This window comes from Sphaerodactylus townsendi, linkage group LG05 (assembly GCF_021028975.2).
Source record: "Sphaerodactylus townsendi isolate TG3544 linkage group LG05, MPM_Stown_v2.3, whole genome shotgun sequence".
In the NCBI taxonomy this organism is placed as follows: domain Eukaryota; kingdom Metazoa; phylum Chordata; class Lepidosauria; order Squamata; family Sphaerodactylidae; genus Sphaerodactylus; species Sphaerodactylus townsendi.
Window position 1 is genome coordinate 8,949,082 of NC_059429.1, and position 20,846 is coordinate 8,969,927.

Sequence of the window (20,846 nt, forward strand, 5' to 3'; positions counted from 1 at the left end):
GCCCTGGGTGCCCTTTTGGACTGCTACGCCCCCGTCTTTGGGATCTGCTGCCAGCCATGGAAGGCAGCATCGCCAAGGGGTGGTTTGGGCCACATCTGCGTGTCCACAGACTCAATGCTTCGTGACCCCTTTCGGAGAAGGCAGCCCATTACTTTCCCCCACGGAACTAAACGGCTGTTGTTCCCTTAGGGTAGGGGTGGCCAACCTACGGTGCTCCAGATGTTCATGGACTACAATTCCCATCAGCCCCTGGCAGCGGCTGATGGGAATTGTAGTCCATAAACATCTGGAGCACCATAGGTTGGCCGCCGCTGCCTTAGGGAGTAAATTCTGTCCTGCTTGCATTTTCAGAATCCCTTGGCTACTTCCTGGGTTCTGATTGCTGGCCACAGCAAGTGCTGTATAATAAAGCAAAATTTGTGCTAACTTGGTTGCCAGCCTCCAGGCCGCGCCTGGAGAACTCTAGGAATTGCCGCTGATCTTCAGACTAGAGAGGTCAGTTCCGCTGGAGCAGGGGTCTGCAGCCTGCGGCTCTCCAGATGTTCGTGGACTACGATTCCCATCAGCCCCTGCCACCACGGCCAATTTGGCAGGGGCTGATGGGAATTAAGAACATAAGAACAAGCCAGCTGGATCAGACCAGAGTCCATCTAGTCCAGCTCTCTGCTACTCGCAGTGGCCCACCAGGTGCCTTTGGGAGCTCACCTGCAGGATGTGAACGCAATGGCCTTCTGCTGCTGCTGCTGCCCCCGAGCACCTTTGCAATCTCAGATCAAGGAGGATCAAGATCAGACCCAGAGATCGACTTCGCCACCATAAATCTGTCCAAGCCCCTTTTAAAGCTATCCAGGTGAGTGGCCATCACCCCCTCCTGTGGCAGCATATTCCAAACACCACCACATCGCTACGCGTGAAGAAGTGTTTCCTTTTATTAGTCCTAATTCTCCCCCCCCAGCATTTTCAAATGGAATGCCCCCTGGTTCTAGTATTGTGAGAAAGAGAGAAAAATTTCTCTCTGTCAACATTTTCTACCCCATGCATAATTTTATAACTTCAATCATATCCCCTCAGACATCTCCTCTCTCCAAACTAAAGAGTCCCAAACGCTGCAGCCTCTCCTCATAAGGAAGCAGCTCCAACCCCTCAATAATCCTCAGCTGCCCCTTCTCTCTGTACTTCTCTTTCTATCTCTTTGACATCCTTTTTTTGAGATGTGGCGACCAGAACTGAACACAGTACTCCAAGTGTGGTCGCACCACTGCTTTATATAAGGGCATGACAATCTTTGCAGTTTTATTCTCAATTCCTTTCCTAATGATCCCCAGCATAGAGTTTGCCTTTTTCACAGCTGCCATGCATTGAGTTGACATTCCCATGGAACTGTCAACTAAGACGCCCAAATCCCTTTCCTGGTCTGTGACTGATAGCACTGACCCCTGTAGCGTGTAGTATTGTAGTCCATGAACATCTGGAGAGTCACGGGTTGCAGACCCCTCCCCTGGAGAAAATGGATACTTTGGAGGGGTGGACTGGATGGCATTATACCAGCTAAGGTCCCTCCCCAAACCCCACTCGTCACCCCAATCCCCAGAAATCTCCCAACCCAGATTTGGCAACCCTACACTCCACCTCCCTTCACTGTCCTTTCATGTGTTGGATTAGACGCTCCACGGGGCAGAGATTTGTGGTCTTGTCCTCTGTGCCAGACTCTCAAAGGAGCTGAGGTTATTATGGGAAACCTTTGTTTTAATTTCACAATAGCGTTAGTGTGCATCGAAGCTGCGCTTCGGTCGTGGGCCAGAGATCTCGAGGGCAGAAGCCTGTATTGTCTCATCCTCCCCCCCCCCCCCGCAGTATTTCACAAGCCCCTGCAGCTGTTTGCTCAAACAAGGGCGATCTGGGGAGGGGGTTGCACCAATGACTAATGAAGCTAATTCCATATCTGTAGAGGTTGGTTCTATTTCTGAGCAAGGGAACAGCTGCATCACCGAGCGGGGAGGTTTTGAAGAGGGGACTTGGCATGTGTGCGAGAGGGGGCAGTGGCATAGCGGTTAAGAGCAGGTGCACTCTAATCTGGAGGAACTGGGTTTGATTCCCCGCTGTGCCGCTTGAGCTGTGGAGGCTTATCTGGGGAATTCAGATTAGCCTGTGCACTCCCACACACGCCAGCTGGGTGACCTTGGGCTAGTCACAGCTTCTCGGAGCTCTCTCAGCCCCACCCACCTCACAGGGTTTTTGTTGTGAGGGGGAAAGGGCAAGGAGATTGTAAGCCTCTTTGAGTCTCCTACAGGAGAGAAGGGGGGGATATAAATCCAAACTCTTCTTCTTGTCCTCCTCCTCCTCCTCCTCCTCCTCCTCCTCCTCCTCCTCCTCCTCCTCCTCCTCCTTCTTCATGCAGAGGAGCGGGGAATCAAACTCGGTTCTCCAGTTCAGAGTCTGCCGGTCTTAACCACTACACCATGCTGCCTCTCAGTGGAGGTGGGGCTGAGCTGGAGTTTGGAAGAGGAGTGGGAGAGCGGGGGTGAGCCATCCTGCTTCCTGGATCACTCACGGATGCCCTGAGCTGTAACCAGTGGTGGGATTCAAACAGGTTCTGATGGTGGTGGGATTCAAATAATGACTGGAGGGGGGGGTCTAGGCAGAAGGGGCTGCAAAGAAGGAGGAGTTGAAGAGAGACTGAAGAGGGTGAAGTCCCAAAAAAATTTGCTTATTGTAGGGTGCCTCCTCCTCCTCCTCCTCCTCCTCCTCCTCCTCCTCCTCCTCCTCCTCCTCCTCCTCCTCCTCCTCCTTCTTCTTCTTCATGGCTAAGAGAGAAATGTTGGGGGGCCCCTCCCAGAAGTCCTGAAAGGGAAGATTGTGGTTACTGCACTGTGAACACAAATGTCCAAATATATAGTTTTCTTTTCGGAGGTAGGGGTCTGATCCATACCAAGGGCGTAAGTTGGGTGGGGCTAGCCGGGGCTTGTGCCTCGAGCAGTGCTTGAAGGAGGCGCCAGGCATCTCTGACCCCCACCACGAACCCTGCTGCTCCCCTCACCTGCCAACCTGTGCGCCTTCCACCCCAACTCCCCCGCGGAGTTTGGGGGCTGGGGGTGCACTTCAAAGCTGGGCTCACTAGGTCTAGCAGGGGTCTGCAACCTGCGGCTCTCCAGATGTTCATGAACTACAAGTCCCATCAGCCTCTGCCAGAATGGCCAATCCGCCCCAAGCACTTTTCGGGCCAAGCACAAAATAAAAAAGTTTAGGGTAAACAAAACAACGCAGCACTCCAGGGCAGAAACATTTTGTTTCCTGCTTTGAAACGTTTTAAAAGTTTTTGTGCGGAAAGGGACCAGTGTCTAGCAGAATAAATCATCCATAATACAGGCATGCAGGGTTTTTTTTAAATTCCGCAGGTGGCCGGATTTCGCTTTCCTCGTTGAGCATGGGTGACCTTTGAGCAGTATTTTCACAGTTGAGGGCAGGCGGGGGGGGGGGGTTGACTCAATAGAGCAGTGATGGTGAACCTTTTCGAGACCAAGTGCCCAAATTGCAACTCAAAACCCACTTATTTATCATGAAGTGCCATCACGGCAATTTAACCTGAATACTGAGGTTTTAGTTTAGAAAAAAACAGTTGTCTCAAAGGTGTGCGTTACTCAGGAGTAAGCTTGGTCGTAGTCGGTGGCTTTGCTTTGAAGCAACCGTGCAACTCTTCCAACGGGTGAATCACGACCCTAGGAGGGTTGACTCAGAAGCAAGCCCCATTGCCAGCAACCGAGCTTACTCCCAGGGAAAGGATCGCGCTTTGGTTCTTCGCATGAAAATCAGTGGGGTTTAACAGGGTGACCTACCCTGCTTCTCCAAAACGAGGTCTTAGGTTTAATGCTAATTATCGAGCCCAGCGGCTCCAGGCCAGCCTCGATGTGCAGGGGGGGGGGGTGGCACTCTGTTTGCTTGTGCCCACAGAGAGGGCTCTGAGTGCCGCTTCTGGCACCCGTGCCATAGGTTCGCCACCACCGCAATAGAGTTTACCTGTCGTTGCCTGCCTCCCTCCGCCCGCACGGTAGACGTTTTGAGTTGGGGTGTGAACATGCCGTGCGCAGAGCGCTTGCAGAAATGTGGGAATCTGGAGTCACACCAGCTGGCTGTCTGCAGCCCTCGTGTCTGTGTGTGTGTGTGTGTGTGTGTGTGTGTGTGTGAGAGAGAGAGAGAGAGAGAGAGAGAGAGAGAGAGAGAAATTCCCCCTCCTGAAATTCCCCCTACCGAAATTCTCCCTCCCGAAATTCCCCCTCCCGAAATTCCCCCTCCCCGTTTTGTTCCGAATTGCTTTGCATGCGAGCCAGATCAAAGCCAAAGACTTTCTGGCAAGCCCTGAGTCATTTTCTTGGCTGCAAAGCACCGTGGGCTTCCATCCAGCGTTTGTTAGCCCACCTCTTCCCTTTTGGCAGGGATCTTTGCTAATCTGGGGGAAATAAAGGCCTTCTTTTTTTAAAAAAACCTATCTGCAAAGGTTGGCACTGGACCAAGAGGGACTCTGTGCGGTGTGGCATGGCAATGGGGCCTGTAAACCGTCCTGGAGGGTTGGGGAAGAGCTTTGCTCTCGAATTTTTGGGAAACAGCTGAAGAATAAAGACAGGTAGCCCAACATGAGACTGTCAGTTGCTGATTCCTCTGGTTTCCAGTGGTGAGGATTGGTTGCCTGCAAAGTGACCAGCGAAAAGCAAGTTGAGTCTTAGATGTTAATTTTTTAGGCCGCAAATTATAATTGTTGGATGTCGATCCCGGTTTTTGCAGACTTTAAAATGCAAATTTGACTCTTTCCATCCACCTTCTTATCTCTCCAATACTGGCACCAAATCCAAGTGTCTTTGTATTGTCGAAGGCTTTCACGGCCAGAATCACTGGGGGGTTGTGAGGTTTCTGGGCTGTACGGCCGTGTTCGAGTAGCATTTTCTCCTGACGTTTCCCATGAATCTGTGACTGGCATCTTCAGAGGATGCCAGCTACAGATGCAGGCGAAACGTCAGGAGAAAATGCTGCTAGAACACGGCCATACAGCCCAGAAACCTCACAACACCCAAAATGGGTGGGTGGGTGGGTGGGTCGGTCGGTCTGTCGGTAATCTGGGGAATTCAGATTAGCCTATGCAGTTCCACACATGCCAGCTGGGTGACCTTGGGCTAGTCACAGCTTTCCGGAGCTCTCTCAGCCCCACTTACCTCACAGGGTGTTTGTTGTGAGGGGGGAAGGGCAAGGAGATTGTAAGCCCCTTTGAGTCTCCTACAGTAGAGAAAGGGGGGGATATAAAGCCAAACTCCTCCTCCTCCTCCTCCTCCTCCTCCTCCTCCTCCTCCTCTTCTTCTTCTTCTTCTTCTTCTTCTTCTTCTTCTTCTTCCTCCTCCTCCTCCTCCTCCTCCTCCTCCTCCTCCTCCTCCTCCTCCTCCTCCTCCTCCTCCTCAAACCCCCAGCAGCTTCCCAACCGGAATGTGGCCACCCTCCCTTTCTCCCACCCCCTGCCGGGGTCCTGAAAGCCCCCGGAACCCTGCAACCCATTCCCCGGCATACATTTTACCACTTTCCATCCTAGACGGGGCCGATAAGCTATCCAAGTTACTTCCAACCTGCGTTCCGACTAGAAACCTGATCCTAAAAGCCTCTGAGATTTTAGAGCGCTTTTAAGGACATCCTCGCTGCTGTCACGGGGCCTAAAATGTCGTTTTTTTAAAAAACGGGCCACAACCCCCGTTCTTCCCCCTCCCCCGCCCCAAGCCCTGGTTCGGGTTCGCCCTATTACAGCTTCCACAAATCCCTGCCACCTAATTTGCATTGCATGCAAATGGCCTGCTAATTATGCCAGCCACGGCCAATTAATTGTTCTGTTGTCTAGCTGCGGCGCAACCCCTGCCATTAACCACCACCAGAATTGTCGGGGGGGGGGGGCAGAAGACATTGTTTCCCCTGACCTCCTCGGTGGGGCCTGGAGCTGCTGTGGCTGCCTCCCCCCCGCCCCCCCCCCCACCATGGCAAAGCTTGCCTGGGAGAGAAAAAGACAACACAGGGCCCATCCCTTCCACGCTCATCTCTGCAATTAACCTGTACAGAGACGTCCCCGTAGATCTTGTTTGCTTCGGCCCTCAAGGCTTCAACCCCTGACAGCCGAAGACGGATTCCTCTCCCTGCATCCAGCCTTAGCAAAAACGGAAAAGCTTCGCGGACAGCTGGAGTAATTGCTGCTCTGCGCGTCTCTGCCTCTTTTTGATTTCCGTGGGGTTTCGCCGGTTGCTGTAATTTGGATTTCTCGTGGGCGCCCACGGGCTTGCCGGCCTCCTCACCATTAACACAATGAATTGCATAAGCAGTAAAAAATACCTCCCCAACCTTGCATGCCACCCCTCGCTCCCCTCCCCCTCCGTCCGTAAGGGCGGGTGGGGCAGGTCCAGATGCCGGGGTCCCTCCCCTCCCTTGCATGCCACCCCTCACTCTTCACCCCTCACCCCTCACAGCAGTGGCGCAGGAGGTTAAGAGCTCGTGTATCTAATCTGGAGGAACCGGGTTTGATTCCCAGCTCTGCCACCTGAGCTGTGGAGGCTTATCTGGGGAATTCAGATTAGCCTGTGCACTCCCACAAACGCCAGCTGGGTGACCTTGGGCTAGTCATAGCTTCTCAGAGCTCTCTCAGCCCCACCTACCTCACAGGGTGTTTGTTGTGAGGGGGGAAGGGCAAGGAGATTGTAAGCCCCTTTGAGTCTCCTGCAGGAGAGAAAGGGGGGATATAAATCCAAACTCCTCCTCCTCCTCCTCCTCCTCCTCCCCCTCCCCCTCCTCCTCTTCTTCTTCTTCTTCTTCTTCTTCTTCTTCTTCTTCTTCTTCTTCTTCTTCTTCTTCTTCTTCTTCTTCTTCTTCTTCTTCTTCTTCTTCTTCTTCTTCTTCTTCTTCTTCTTCTTCTTCTTCTTCTTCTTCTTCTTCTTCTTCTTCCTCCCTTGTACCCTTTCCCTTCCTCTCCCCCCCAAAAAGCCCAACCCCCTTCATTAGTTTATGAAACCTTTGTTTCTTGTTTCGTATAAATTTATGAAGCCTGTTGTGGGACGGATGTTTCAATTTCAGCTTCTGTTACTGAGCATGGTAGTCACAGCATGGTATACATGCCTGTATAAGTTCATGATGCCTTGTGTCTTATTTTGCATAAGTTTCGGGGCCAGAGCGAGGGGTAACTGTGCCTGGGACACGCATGTGCCCTGTGCCCCCGCACACTCCTGTAACCTCTATCTATGGGTTCTGTGGGGCAGAACTTGGAATGAGTTTGCAACACAATTTTTTTTGAAAAAACAAAATGGTTTACTTTCTTAACATATAACATCAAACATCAACATTTAACATCACATTTCAAGGTCCTGTTCAGGTTGCATTTTCAAGTCCTCATATTTACAGTCTACTGATACTGCCAAGTCCAATTCTCCTTTGCAAGTGGGTTGGCTCCTGAAGACTCCAAGGGCTGGATGAACAGGATTCAACATGAGGAAGGTTTCCAGGAGAACTCTCACCCATTACAACCACAAAAAGAAACCCTGAAACAATAAACTCCAACATTTACAACATAGCAAAAAAACAAACAACTACCTTCCCAGTAGTTCCCAACAACATTGCAGTTACCTTAACAAGGTGTTAAGAGCTTATAGCAATCAAGGTCCGAGTCTGGTAGCCTTGTCTCCTCCAAACCACATGAGCTCTGCAGCCTCTTGCTGCTTTGAGTCTCCACCCCTTACTGGGTCAACCCATTCTGAGCATGGGGGTTACACTCCCGCACTCCCCGCCATGCCCCTGCACTGGTGCACGCCCACAGCATCGTCCACCCCTCCTTCCCCTTGGTGCTACGCCCCTGATAAGCTTATAACATTGTTCTGATTATACTGATTTCCTTGACAGTCACACTTTAAGTGTTTGTATTAGTTATTCTTTTGGGGGGGGGGAGTTTTTGTTGACATGTTGGCAGATTCTGCGCAGGCGGCACAAACGGGTTAAATGCCTGTGCCACCGTTTGCTTGGCAGGTGCAGGGGCCATCTGGGATCGTGGTGTCAGGAGGCGGCGCGGTTCGCACAGGAAACACAGTGTTTCCCTGAGAACTGAACACCCGAGAATCCCCCCCCCCACACACACACACTTATCAGCACAACATGGGGGCTGCCAAGAGAATCCACTCTAATGGCGGTTGCCTAGGGAATCCACCATAATGGTGGGTGGAAGGGGAGGAAGCAGAGGTGGGATCCAGCCGGTTCTCACCAGTTCCCGAGAGTGGGTTACTAATTATTTGGGTGTGCCGAGAGAGGGGTAACTAATTGGGTCCGCTTTTCCATTAGAAATTCCATTAGGTCCAAAAATCATGAAGTCCTGTTGTTTCCTATGTGGCTGGTTAGCAAAGGAAGAAAACAGGATAATTCTCCCTGTTGGGCTGTTTTAAAAACATGTTTTAGAAATATGGTAAAGTTCCTTGTTTAAGGAAAGTCTCCTTCTTTTGATTTCTAGAAACAAAATTGAGTATTTGAAAGTATGAAGTATTTGACAGGCAGTCAATTAGAGGAGAAGTAGTTGTTTCTGTTGGCGGTAGACGATAGGACTTGCTATAATGAGTTTAAATTATGGACAGAAAGATACCAGCTGGAAATTAGGGACTTTTTTTTACAGTAAGAGTTTTTTACAGTAACAGAGAAATTATTAATGCCCCGCCCCCGGAATGCCTGACCACGCCCCCGTCGTGCCCCACCCAGCCCCACTGGCGCTACGCCACTGTTTGAATCCCACCACCATGGGAACCTGTTACTAAAATGTTTGGATCCCACCACTGGGAGGAAGAGAAGGGGGGGGGCTGCATGCACCCTCCGAGACTGTCAGAAGTGGTGCCTACGGCTCTAGCCCTCCGCACCCCCTCGTTCCACCCATGCTGCTAAGGTCCATCCCCTCCCCAAACCTCGTTTTCCTCAGACTAAATCCCCAGATTTCCAGAATTTTTCAACCAAAAAGTGCAGGATGAGGGCCCACCCCTCCTCAACCAAAATAGTATACCCCTCCCTTGAGACAAGGTGGCCTGCACTCACCCATTACACTCTTCCTCCTCTTCACTACTCCATTGGGGGAGGGGCTGGCTTTTCCTGTCAAGAGGCTGGGGCAGCTGCCCAAGATGCCCAGTAAGACGGCCCTCGCATCTGCCAAGCAGTCAGCATTCTGCAAACGGAGGACTTAGGTCGCTTCCGCACTTGCGTTATCGACCTAAGTTCGAGCTGCGTTCGACCTAAGTGCTCCGCACAACCACCGGGATCGACGTGGTTTTGTACCAGCTTCGCCCCGCGTAACGGTCAAATTTCCGACTCCAGTTGAGAACTGCTACTTTTTCAGGGAACCCCGCTCAAACTCAGCTCAATTCCAGTAAAGTGCGGAATCTCTGGTGCCAGGAGTCCCCCATTCAGCCAATCACAGCTGAGTGTTTCGGGCATGCGTACAGCTGGCTAATAAAAAAACGCCACCTTCGTCCCTCCATTCCTGTGGCAGTTTTTTTTATAACGTGTGTGGGGATAGATGGAACATGGCTGCAGAACAGTAGCCAATCGGAACGGAGCGGCGAAGAGGCACAGGATGATTCCGCCCTCCGAGCTGGGTTCAAGCTGGTTGCAGTGGGGAACAACAATGGCTTCGACCTAGGTCAGTACCCTTCTCAGGGAACTGGGCCGAACCTATTTTACTTGTGTGCGGAATCGCCCTTTACACGAATCCTCCCACCCACTCTCTGGTCAGCAACTGGGGTGGAGGCTAAGGAAAGGGAGAGGCATCAGTGGGATATAATGCCACAGGCAGGGGTGGCCAACCTATGGCACCCCAGATGTTCAACTGGCCATGCTGGCAGGGGCTGATGGGAACTGTAGTCCTTGAACATCTGGAGCGCCATCGGTTAGCCATTGGGTTGGCCATAGAGTCTACCCTTCAAAAGAGCCGTTTCCTCGAGGAGGAGCCCTGACCTGGATGTTAGTAATCCTTCGATTACAGCCTAAGAAGCGGGAAACACCCATGGAACTAACCCGTTGTTTGGACAGGCTATCAAGGCATTTCCCAGTAACAAGGAGGCGGAACGTTCCCTCTTCTTTCCCCGTACCTGTTAATCACAGCTGTGTTTGTGCTCGGTGGCTCGCCAGGCAGAACTGGCCCGTTTCCCACTGCATATATTAACTGCACACAATAAAATTTAATATGTTCCCATTGCCTGGGAGGAAGGCAGCCTTTGAGTGCAATTAGGCTGGAAAACCGTCGGTTCCTCTTTGCTGCTGTGTCCCGATCCAAAGTGTCTAGAGGTGGGGTCGGGAACCTCGTGAACCCTGGTGGTGGGCACGGCCACAAAATGGCTGCCCCACGAGGTGGAGCCAACTACAAAATGGCTGCCGCAGAAGGCGGAACCGATCACAAGATGTCAAAACAAAACATCTACCTCCAGTAGGAACTCTTCAGCGTTTGGGGGCAAATGTCATGCTTAACAGACCCTAATAATAATAATAATAATAATAATAATAATAATAATAATAATAATAATAATAATAATAATAATAATAATAATGCCTGTCAAAATGATCACATTGTTTATTGCATGCAAATGTGTGTTGCCTACAGATTGCTTACATGCGGTCCCACAGTGTTGATTCGGTTTGTGACAATTGCAGACAATTGTAACATTCAACGGCACAGCCAATCAGAAGCCCTGCTGGGCAAAAGCTCCAACTGGCCCCACCCTCTTTTTAAAAGCACTCCGTTGACTCCAGAGAAGGTTTTAGTGGGCACCGTGTTGGGAAAGCTGGGGGCGGGGGGCTTGCAGAGGTGGTAAAATGAACACTATAGTCACGGAAATGGAAAAATCAAAATGTTCAGACATGTTGGTAGTAATTTCTTATCTTTTAGTGAAAGGTAGTACAACCTTAACATCAGCAAATTAAGGTTTTTTTAAAAAAGCATATTAAATTCGTGCCATGTGATATATCCTTATTCGTAGCTGTCTTTTACCCGCGCTTAATTCACTCTGGCAATTGCAGTTGTGCAACTTTTTTTAAAGGGAGATAGCGTATCCTAGTGGTTAAGAGATGACCCTGTCTCATAAAACAGTGGTTCCCAACCTTTTCTTCACTCCTGTACTCTTTGGCAACCCATTTTCCTAAAATCGTACCCCTGTATTAGCAAACCCATCACGTAATCTTTTTTCGTGTGCCCCCAAACCCACTGGGCATACATCTGTGCAGGGGCGTAACGAGGCAAACTGTAGCCCTGGGCAAAACCTGAGTTGGATGCCCCCCCCCCATTGACAGCAACTTGGGGGGTCCCATCAGGACGGTCTCCAGATGATACCCTGAACTTTTGGTGCCGATACATCCCAAAATGCGCCCCCTGCAGGAACATCCCAGAAATTTGCCCAAGAATCTTTGTTCTACATTGAGTTTTCTGCATTGCTGTCAATGGGGGTTGCAGGCTGGGGGGGGGGCACATTTCTGAAGGCACAGTCTCAAAACCTTCAGGGTCTCATCAGGAGACTGCCCTGATGATACCCCCCAGGTTTGGTGCAGTTTGGTTCAGGGGGGCCAAAGTTATGGACCCTCAAAACTGTAGCCCCCATCTTCTATTAGCTACCATTGGAAACAATGGGGGATGGGGCACCCCCTTTGGAAGTCCATAACTTTGGACTCCCTCAACCAAACCTCACCAAACCTGGGGGGTAGCATAACAACAGTCTCCTGATGATACGCCAAAATTGTGGTGCCGCTAGCCTAAAAACTGCGCCCCCTGCAGGCCACAAATGGAAACCCACTAAAAATACCCAAAAACGAACCCTGCATTTTGATGCCCCCCACAAGGTGGTGCCCTGGGCAGCTGCCACCTTGCCCCATGGGCATTACGCCCCTGCACCTGTGGGTATGCGTACCTCAAGTTGGGACCCACAGTCATAGATGGGTAATAATACCGGCCTTTCTTGCCAGTGTCGTAGGTATTTCAACAGGGCAGCACCCTTGAAGTACTTACTACAGTCAAACGCTTGCCTAAAGGTTTATTTGTTAAAGAAAATTATACCCTGCTAAGGTCCTTCCCCTCCCCAAACTCCGCCCTCTGTAAGCTCCACCCCCAAGTTTCTAGGTGATTCCCCACCTGGGAATCGGCAACTTGGCTACTGCCTGAGGCCCATCTTGTTCCCCCCTTTCTAACCTCGTTTGGCTTTGAAGAGAATTCTCACGCAGGAGTCTAATTAAATCTTTCTTTTCTTTATTTGTTCTTGGACGTTTGGGATGGCTGTCCGCCTGGGTGCACATCGCAGAACTCCCTTCAAGCCGGGTAAGTTTACCTCGTGTAGAAACAAAGGGGCCGATGATGGTCGCGTTAAGCAAGCCGGCTAGATTCTGCAGAGAGCAAAACTGAATCCCGCAAAACTTGGATCAGCTGATTCAAATGTGCGGGATTTCCCCTGGGTGGTTGTTTTCCTGGTTCTAGGAAGGGGCAGGAGAGCCAATCTGGTCTAACTATCCTGTTTCCCCGAAAATAAGACATGCCCTAAGAATAAGACGCAGTAAAGGTTTTGCTGAAGTGCCAAATATAAAGCATCCCCGAAAGTAAGACATAGCAAAGTTTTTCTTTTGGAAGAATGCCCGTTGAACAGAACACCAGAGCATGAAGCTGTGGAGTGGAAAAATAAGACTTCAGAATTCAGATTAGCCTGTGCACTCCCACACACGCCAGCTGGGTGATCTTGGGCTAGTCACAGCTTCTCGGAGCTCTCTCAGCCCCACCTGCCTCACAGGGTGTTTGTTGTGCGGGGGGAAGGGCAAGGAGATTGTCAGCCCCTTTGAGTCTCCTGCAGGAGAGAAAGGGGGGATATAAATCCAAACTCTTCTTCTTCTCTTCTTCTCTGCCTGTCCGTGCAACATCTCAGCTGGCTCCGGTTCTGACAGCAGGAGGGTCCTGCTATGGTTCAACTTCTACCCAAGGAAAACACGTCTGCAGTCTTGCGTAGTATCCTGTGGCCAAAGCTGGAACTTGGCATTAATGCCGTTCACAAAGTGGCAGATTGTGTCCATTCCGGGGCATCTTAGCGTGCGTGCAAGTCCCATTCATGTGGATGTGTACCAGGGACAAGATCAATCTACCATCGTTTCCACTGCCTAAGACAGGCAGGGCCTAGAGTTGCTAACCTCCAGGTGAGGCCTGGAGATCCTTCAGAATTTTGATCTCTCAATGGCAGAGATCAGGTCCCCAGGAGAAATTGGCTGTTTTTGACTCTAAGTTACAACAACAACAACCTTTATTTGGCATTTAAAAATAGGTTCCAGAGAGTTGCCAGACATTTTTGAAGTACAAATCAGGAGTACATTCAAAGCGCAGGCAGGAAGACTGTATATAGCAGTATACATTACTTAGAAAGTTCTGTCACTTGTAAAAGAAATTTTGCTACTTTTTCCAAGAGCATGACATCTGTGTTGTTTAACAGAAGCTCCACAACAGAGCAATCAGAGTCACTTTCAGATTTGTCTAGGCCCAGCCTGGGAGAGAAATTCCTAATGCCCACATATCTCGGACAGTCAAGAATAATGTGAGCAAGAGTCTCCACTTGATTTTTACAGTGTGGACAAACCCGATCCTGGAGAGGGATGGATAAGTAGCGACCCTTTGTAATGGCCGATGGGAAGGTATTGGATCTGGCCCTTGTGATGATCCATCTCTGTTGGGGTCCGGTTAATAATTCAAGATATTTGGCTATGTGCCCCTGTTCCGGTATTATTCCGACAGAGAGGGGTGAGCATGATTTTTTTGCTTGCCCCAACAAGATATGGTATTCCTGTTCTAGAAGTCTACTTTTCAAGGTTCGGAAAATCTCTCTGGGTGTCAGCATACAGGCTCTAAATTATTATACCTGGGTGATGTTCCCCCCTTCCCAAAACTGGACCCCCTTCAGACTACTCCCCCCAAATCTCCAGGAATGGAGTTGGCAAGCTTAGCTAGGGTCTGAAGCTTCTGGCCCAGTACTTGTCTCTAGCGCACAGGTGTCAGATGTTATGGACTACAGTTCCCATCATCCCCTGCCAGCATGGGGATGTAGTCCATAACATCTGGAGGGCCGCGAGTTTGACACCTATGCTCTAGCGCCGTGGTGGCAGCCTTTGGCACTCCAGATGTTATGGACTACAATTCCCATCAGCCCCTGCCAGCATGGCCAATTGGCCTCGTCCTCCCTTCCTCTCCCCACCACAGATGCTTTGCGAGGCAAGTGGGGCGGAGAGAGTTCTGAGAGAACCGTAAATAGCCCCAGGTCGCCCAGCAGGCTTCATGTGTCGGAGTGGGGAAACAGAATTGGCTCATCGGATTAGAGTCCGCTGCTCATGTGGAGGAGTGGAAAATCGAATCTGGTTCTCCTGATTGGAGTCCGCCACTCTTAACCACTGGAGCAGCAGTGGCGTAGGAGGTTAAGAGCTCGCGTATCTAATCTGGAGGAACCGGGTTCGATTCCCAGCTCTGCCGCCTGAGCTGTGGAGGCTTATCTGGGGAATTCAGATTAGCCTGTGCACTCCCACACACGCCAGCTGGGTGTCCTTGGGCTAGTCACAGCTTCTCGGAGCTCTCTCAGCCCCACCTACCTCACAGGGTGTTTGTTGTGAGGGGGGAAGGGCAAGGAGATTGTCAGCCCCTTTGAGTCTCCTACAGTAGAGAAAGGGGAGATATAAATCCAAACTACTACTACTACTCTTCTTCTTCTCCTTCTCCTCCTCGTCATCCTCGTCCTCCTCCTCCTCCTCCTTCTCCTTCTTCTCCTTCTTCTCCTTCTTCTTCTGCTCCTCCTCCTCCTTCTCCTCCTCGTCCTCCTCCTCGTCCTCCTCCTCGTCCTCCTCCTCGTCATCCTCGTCCTCCTCCTCCTCGTCCTCCTCCTCCTCGTCCTCCTCCTCCTCCTCCTCTTCTTCTTCTTCTTCTTCTTCTTCTCCTTCTCCTTCTCCTTCTCCTTCTCCTTCTCCTCCTCCTCCTCCTCCTCCTCCTCCTCCTCCTCCTCCTCCTCCTCCTCCTCCTCCTCTTCTTCTTCCTCTCCTTCTCCTTCTCCTTCTCCTTCTCCTTCTCCTTCTCCTTCTCCTTCTCCTTCTCCTTCTCCTTCTTCTTCTTCTTCTTCTTCTTCTTCTTCTTCTTCTTCTTCTTCTTCTTCTTCTTCTTCTTCTTCTATGCTGGGGGGAAAAAATCCCAGAACCCCCCAGGAAAGCTGAACAGGTGGCTCAACAGGAACATCAAAGTGGTTCCTGGTGAACAGGGCATGTTGGAAGATACCGATGCACCTACAGGTTACACCTTGTTATTGAAACCTGCAGAACCGTGTTCAGGATTTGCTCTGTGTCCAGCCGCTCCCCCGCCCTGTAAATCGGAGGGCGCCTCTCCATCCATCCGGCACCGCGCAGGTTAAGACTTGGGATGTAAACAGCCTGAGCGGCTGACGGGGATTTTCCATTGCTGTCATGCCTCATTATCTCCCCATAGGGGCAGGGAAGAATTCCTTTCAAGTCTTTTGCAAGAGGCGGTTATTCAATTGTTGTTTTAATTCCAGCCACTGTGCAAACATTTTTGTGTGTGTTAGGGACCGGCTCCAAAGAAGTCGTTTGGCAGCATCCTCATGTTGAAAAGAAAAAAAATATTTTTTTTCCCTTAAGACCCGAAAGGGGGGCTGGCACGGCTGATTATTCACAAACAGATGCAGACTTCGATTCCCAGCACCGGCTGTCCAGATCCTACACCGAGGAAAGCTTGATTCTGTTCGCGGTTATTCTGGCTTTGACAGTCATAGCCGAGGCCTTTCCAAGGGGGGCTGCCCCCCAAAGCTAGAGTTGCCAACTCCGGATTGGAAAAATCCTGGAGACTTGGTGGGGGAATCTCGGAAGGGCGCAGTTTGGGCAGGGAAAGAGGAAGAGTAGAAGAAGAGTTTGGATTTATCTCCCCCCTTTCTCTCCTGTAGGAGACTCAAAGGGGCTGACAATCTCCTTGCCCTTCCCCCCTCACAACAAACACCCTGTGAGGTAGGTGGGGCCGAGAGAGCTCCGAGAAGCTGTGACTAGCCCAAGGTCACCCAGCTGGCGTGTGTGGGAGTGGGGAGTGTGTGGGGAATCTGAATTCCCCAGATAAGCCTCCACAGCTCAGGCGGCAGAGCTGGGAATCAAACCCTGTTCCTCCAGATTAGATACACGAGCTCTTAACCTCCTACGCCACTGCTGCTCCTGTAAGGAGACTAGGATGGGGTTTAAAGGTGGAGACGCCACCGTCCAAAGCAGCCATTTTCTCTAGGGAAATTGATATCTGCATTCTAGAGATAAGTTGTAATTCCACCTAGAAATTGGCAGCCCTGCCCCCCCCAAGCAGCGCATTCTTGATCCCCTGCACCCTGTTCCTCTGATTCTAATGCACCCTATTGACAGCATGAATACACCCTCCTTGGCTAAGAGCAGTGGCTAAGAGCAGGTGCTCTCTGATCTGGAGGAACCGGGTTTGATTCCCAGCTGTGCCGCTTGAGTTGTGGAGGCTTATCTGGGGAATTCAGATTAGCCTGTACACTCCCACACATGCCAGCTGGGTGACCTTGGGCTAGTCACAGCTTCTCGGAGCTCTCTCAGCCCCACCCACCTCACAGGGTGTTTGTTGTGAGGGGGGAAGGGCAAGGAGATTGTAAGCCCCTTTGAGTCTCCTGCAGGAGAGAGAGGGGGGATATAAATCCAAACTCCTCCTCCTCCTCCTCCTCCTCCTCCTCCTCCTCCTCCTCCTCTTCTTCTTCTTCTTCTTCTTCTTCTTCTTCTTCTTCTTCTTCTTCTTCTTCTTCTTCTTCTTCTTCTTCTTCTTCTTCTTCTTCTTCTTCTTCTTCTTCTTCTTCTTCTTCTTCTTCTTCTTCTTCTTCTTCTTCTTGTGTGCTTCCTACCCAGGGCGTAGCTAAGGAAAATGGAGCCCGGGGCAGACTCTGAGTTTTCCACCCCCTATGGGCCCGGGCCCAGCCCCCCCGGGCCCCCTGCACTCCACTTACCTTAGCTGGTGGTGGGGCCTGGTGAGGGGGGAAAGAAGAGGTGTGTGAGGGTGATTTTCCACCCCCCACATAACCCCAGCAGTGGCTGCCCGGGGTGCCTGTCCCCACTCGCCCTGTGGAAGCTACGCCACTGTTCCTACTCCTGTAGATCTCCTCAAGTTTGGCTCCCACCTTTCCACTTTACAGGGGTCCCCCGTTCAGGGTCTTTACCAGGTTTCACGTTCCAGGCCCGGTTCTACTTTGCAAGGGACTTTCCCTGAATGCAACCCCTTCTCTTTTCCTTCCTCCCCAAAAGAGCAATTCTGCGTCTCCCCCCGAGAGCCCGCCAGAAGAAGGACAGCTGGACGGTGCAGCGTCGAAGCACAAGCCGGAGGCGAAGGAGGAGGCAGCGCATTATGTAAGTGGCGTCGCTGGCAGGCCTCGGTAGGGAGCAGGGCTGCTTTCCCAGTTTTAGACCAGCCTGTCTCTCGTCTTCCTACGGTTTGGCTAGCACAAACTCGCAGGACCGGTGCCATGACTTCAGCATGGTGGAATATTCAGGAGTCAGAAACGTCCTCTCCAAACCACAATTCCCTGGATCCTTCGGCGGCGGGCAAAAACTTAGAACAGCTGGGTCAGAGTCCAGTAGCCCCTTAGAGACCAATTCCCCCCCCCCCCCACGTTATTTTTGGAGAAAGAGAGTTCTGTGTATTGTTAAAGGCTTTCACGGCTGGAATCGCTGGGGTGTTGTGAGGTTTCCGGGCTGCACGGCCGTGTTCCAGTCGCATTTTCTCCTGGCGTTCCGCCTGCATCTGTGGCTGGCCTCTTCAGAGGATCCAGCCACAGCTGCAGGCGAAACGTCAGGAGAAAATGCTGCTGGAACACGGCCGTGCAGCCTGGAAACCCCACAACACACCGAAGAGAGTTCTCTTCATCAGATACAAGCAGGAATGGAGATTCCTGAGTCCTTATATCCCAGTCTGAAGGTAGAAGGGGTGGTGGAAGGAAGAGTCCAGACATGAAGACACTGTGCTCTTTGTAATTGGCTTGCTAAGAGCAGAGGAGAAATGCTTGAAAGTAGAAAATTAGCTCCTGTATGAGATAAAGTGAAGGTAAAATTCCCCCTTCAGTCGTGTCCGACCCTGGGGTACCACTGCGAGCAGTGATTTTATAGGCAAGCCGCTTTTGTGGGGTAGTTTTCGGGGAACTGGGTTATGACAGTGACTCCTTCAATATGCTAACCTTTACTGAAACTTTTGCCCTCATTAAAGAGAGGCTGTTAGCAATGGACTATCAACAACTGCAGAGCTTGGCAAATAAATCTTGTTCACCAACAAATATGTCAATTCCTTTCACGCAGGGATACCCAGCCTATTATATTACAGCGCTCACAAATCCCATACACAGGAGAGCCTATATGCTGGCTAGATTTAACATCATGCCATCTCCGCTACATCGAGGCAGACTTAAAGGTCTTCCAAGCGTTAAGAGGTTCTGTACCTGTAGCAGAGGACAGCTGGATTCCATCCCACACATTCTCCTGAACTGCTTATTATACCAAGAACTCCGATCCAGCCTGCTATCCCAAGTTGTAGACCCTATGATTGATTATACTGAATCAGATAAAGTAGTTACGCTTTTAAATTGTCAGGGTTTTCATTGTTGCCTTATAGTGGCAACGTTTTTGTCAGAAGTTTGTAAACTGAATGTATGACAAACGCGAAGTTTTTTACTATTCACTTTTTAACTGGAACTGTATTTTTATACTATCGTGTATACATTTTTATACTATCGTATATGCCAATAAAGGCTTATTGAATTGAATTGAATTGAATTGAATTGAATTGTGGGGTAGTTTGCCATTGCTTTCCCCGGCTATTCTTTACCCCCTAGCTATGTGTTAGGAACTCATTTACCGACCAAGAAATGGATGGATGGCTGAGTTGACCGTGAGCCAGCTGCCAGGATATCTGACCCACAGGGGGCTCGAACTCCTGACCGTGTGAGTGGCAGTGCAAGCACTTAACCACTACGCCACACGGCTCCTGTGTGAGATAAGAGCGCTCTAGCCCTACTTGGCCCTGAGGGTGGGTTGATTGTTTTAGAACGGGCAACCTCACCTTCTCCATTCGAGCTCAGATCCGCCCAAGAGAGCTTTGATTCTCATACTCTGACTGCCACCAGACTTGAATCTCACTGCCCTACGGCAGACTAACCCTTGGAAACAACTCCTGTGGTAGAGCTAGTGCGGTATGGCAGTTAGAGGGTTGACTGAGGTTGGATGCCCGGGCACTGGGAAGCTCGCTCGATCTTTCTGACTAATCTACCTCACAGGGGGTTGTGATGATGAAATGGAGGTGGCCAATGTCCGTGTGATCTTGAGCTCCACAGGGGAAGAAGAAGAAGAAGAGTTTGGATTTATATCCCCCCTTTCTCTCCTGCAGGAGACTCAAAGGGGCTTACAATCTCCTTGCCCTTCCCCCCTCACAACAAACACCCTGTGAGGTAGGTGGGGCTGAGAGAGCTCTGAGAAGCTGTGACTAGCCCAAGGTCACCCAGCTGGCGTGTGTGGGAGCGCACAGGCTAATCTGAATTCCCCAGAGAAGCCTCCACAGCTCAGGCGGCAGAGCCGGGAATCAAACCCGGTTCCTCCAGATTAGAGACACGAGCTCTTAACCTCCTACGCCACTGCTGCTCCCCAGTATACAAATATGTCCTATTCCAGGGCTGGAGTGAGAGGAAACTGTGCCCGGGGCGTGCGTGTGCCCTGCGCCCCTGCCACGCCCCAGAATACCATGGAACCCCCCCCCAGAACCCCCTGCCATGCTCCTGCACTGGCATGCGCCCGGCGTGTCATGCACCCCCCCTGTCCCCTTGGCGCTACGCCACTGCCCAATCCATAGCCAAGCATGACCTATTCAGTTCAGGTTGTCCTGCAGATAGAGAAAGGAAATCCGATCTGCCAGTCAAATCATTGCTCCCGAATGTAGGCGTTATTTTGATGGGCACAGCAGCCTTTTCAGATGAGATAGCATACCTGCGGCACACATTTTCCCAGAAATGTCCTGTAGGCACCGATCGGCTCCTCTCTGGTCGCTTTGAGTGGATGTCTCTTTTATTTTGCTTTTCATAGTGTGCAGAGTTTCAGGATCAGTTTTTGATGTTCTTTTTTTCTGTTGGAAGGTCTTGTGCAGCAGTGGCGCAGGAGGTTAAGAGCTCGCGTATCTAATCTGGAGGAACCGGGTTTGATTCTCCGCTCTGCTGCCTGAGCTGTGGAGGCTTATCTGGGGAATTCAGACTAGCCTGTGCACTCCACCACACGCCAGCTGGGTGACCTTGGGCTAGTCACAGCTTCTCGGAGCTCTCTCAGCCCCACCTACCTCACAGGGTGTTTGTTGTGAGGGGGGAAGGGCAAGGAGATTGTCAGCCCCTTTGAGTCTCCTGCAGGAGAGAAAGGGGGGATATAAATCCAAACTCTTCTTCTTCTCTTCCTGTGAGCTTTGAGTAGTTTCTGTGGGAAATGCTGGGGATTTATTTGAAATAAATAAAAAAGCAGTTGTTTTTTTTAACAAAACCCTTCAATTCCAGATTTATGCAAACATGTTCTGGCAAGCAACCCCAACATTTGGCAGCTGGCCCAGAAGTTTACCCCCCTCTCCCCCTCCCCAATCAAACAGACAAAATGAAACAGTTGGGGCCCTTTTCCCTCCGGTCAGTTGGCAACCCGGTCAGTTGGCAACCGGTCAGTTGGCAACCTTCTTCCAGTGTCTGCTGTCTTGTTCTCAATCCCCGGCCTCCTAATCTAAAGGGGCTGATTAATTGGTTGCCGAGAAGGAG

At 50.9% G+C, this 20,846-nt stretch overlaps 1 protein-coding gene across 4 annotated transcripts in view; it reads left to right on the top strand.

Moving 5' to 3' along the window:
- LOC125432374 (amino-terminal enhancer of split-like) overlaps positions 1-20,846 on the top strand; it is a 63,298-nt gene that overhangs the window by 40,590 nt on the left and 1,862 nt on the right. For all 4 annotated transcript variants that reach the window (XM_048495839.1, XM_048495838.1, XM_048495836.1 and 1 more), the window contains 2 exons: positions 12,315-12,331; positions 17,326-17,427. In XM_048495839.1, coding sequence (XP_048351796.1) covers positions 12,315-12,331; positions 17,326-17,427 — 119 coding nt within the window. The remainder of the gene's footprint in view (positions 1-12,314; positions 12,332-17,325; positions 17,428-20,846) is intronic.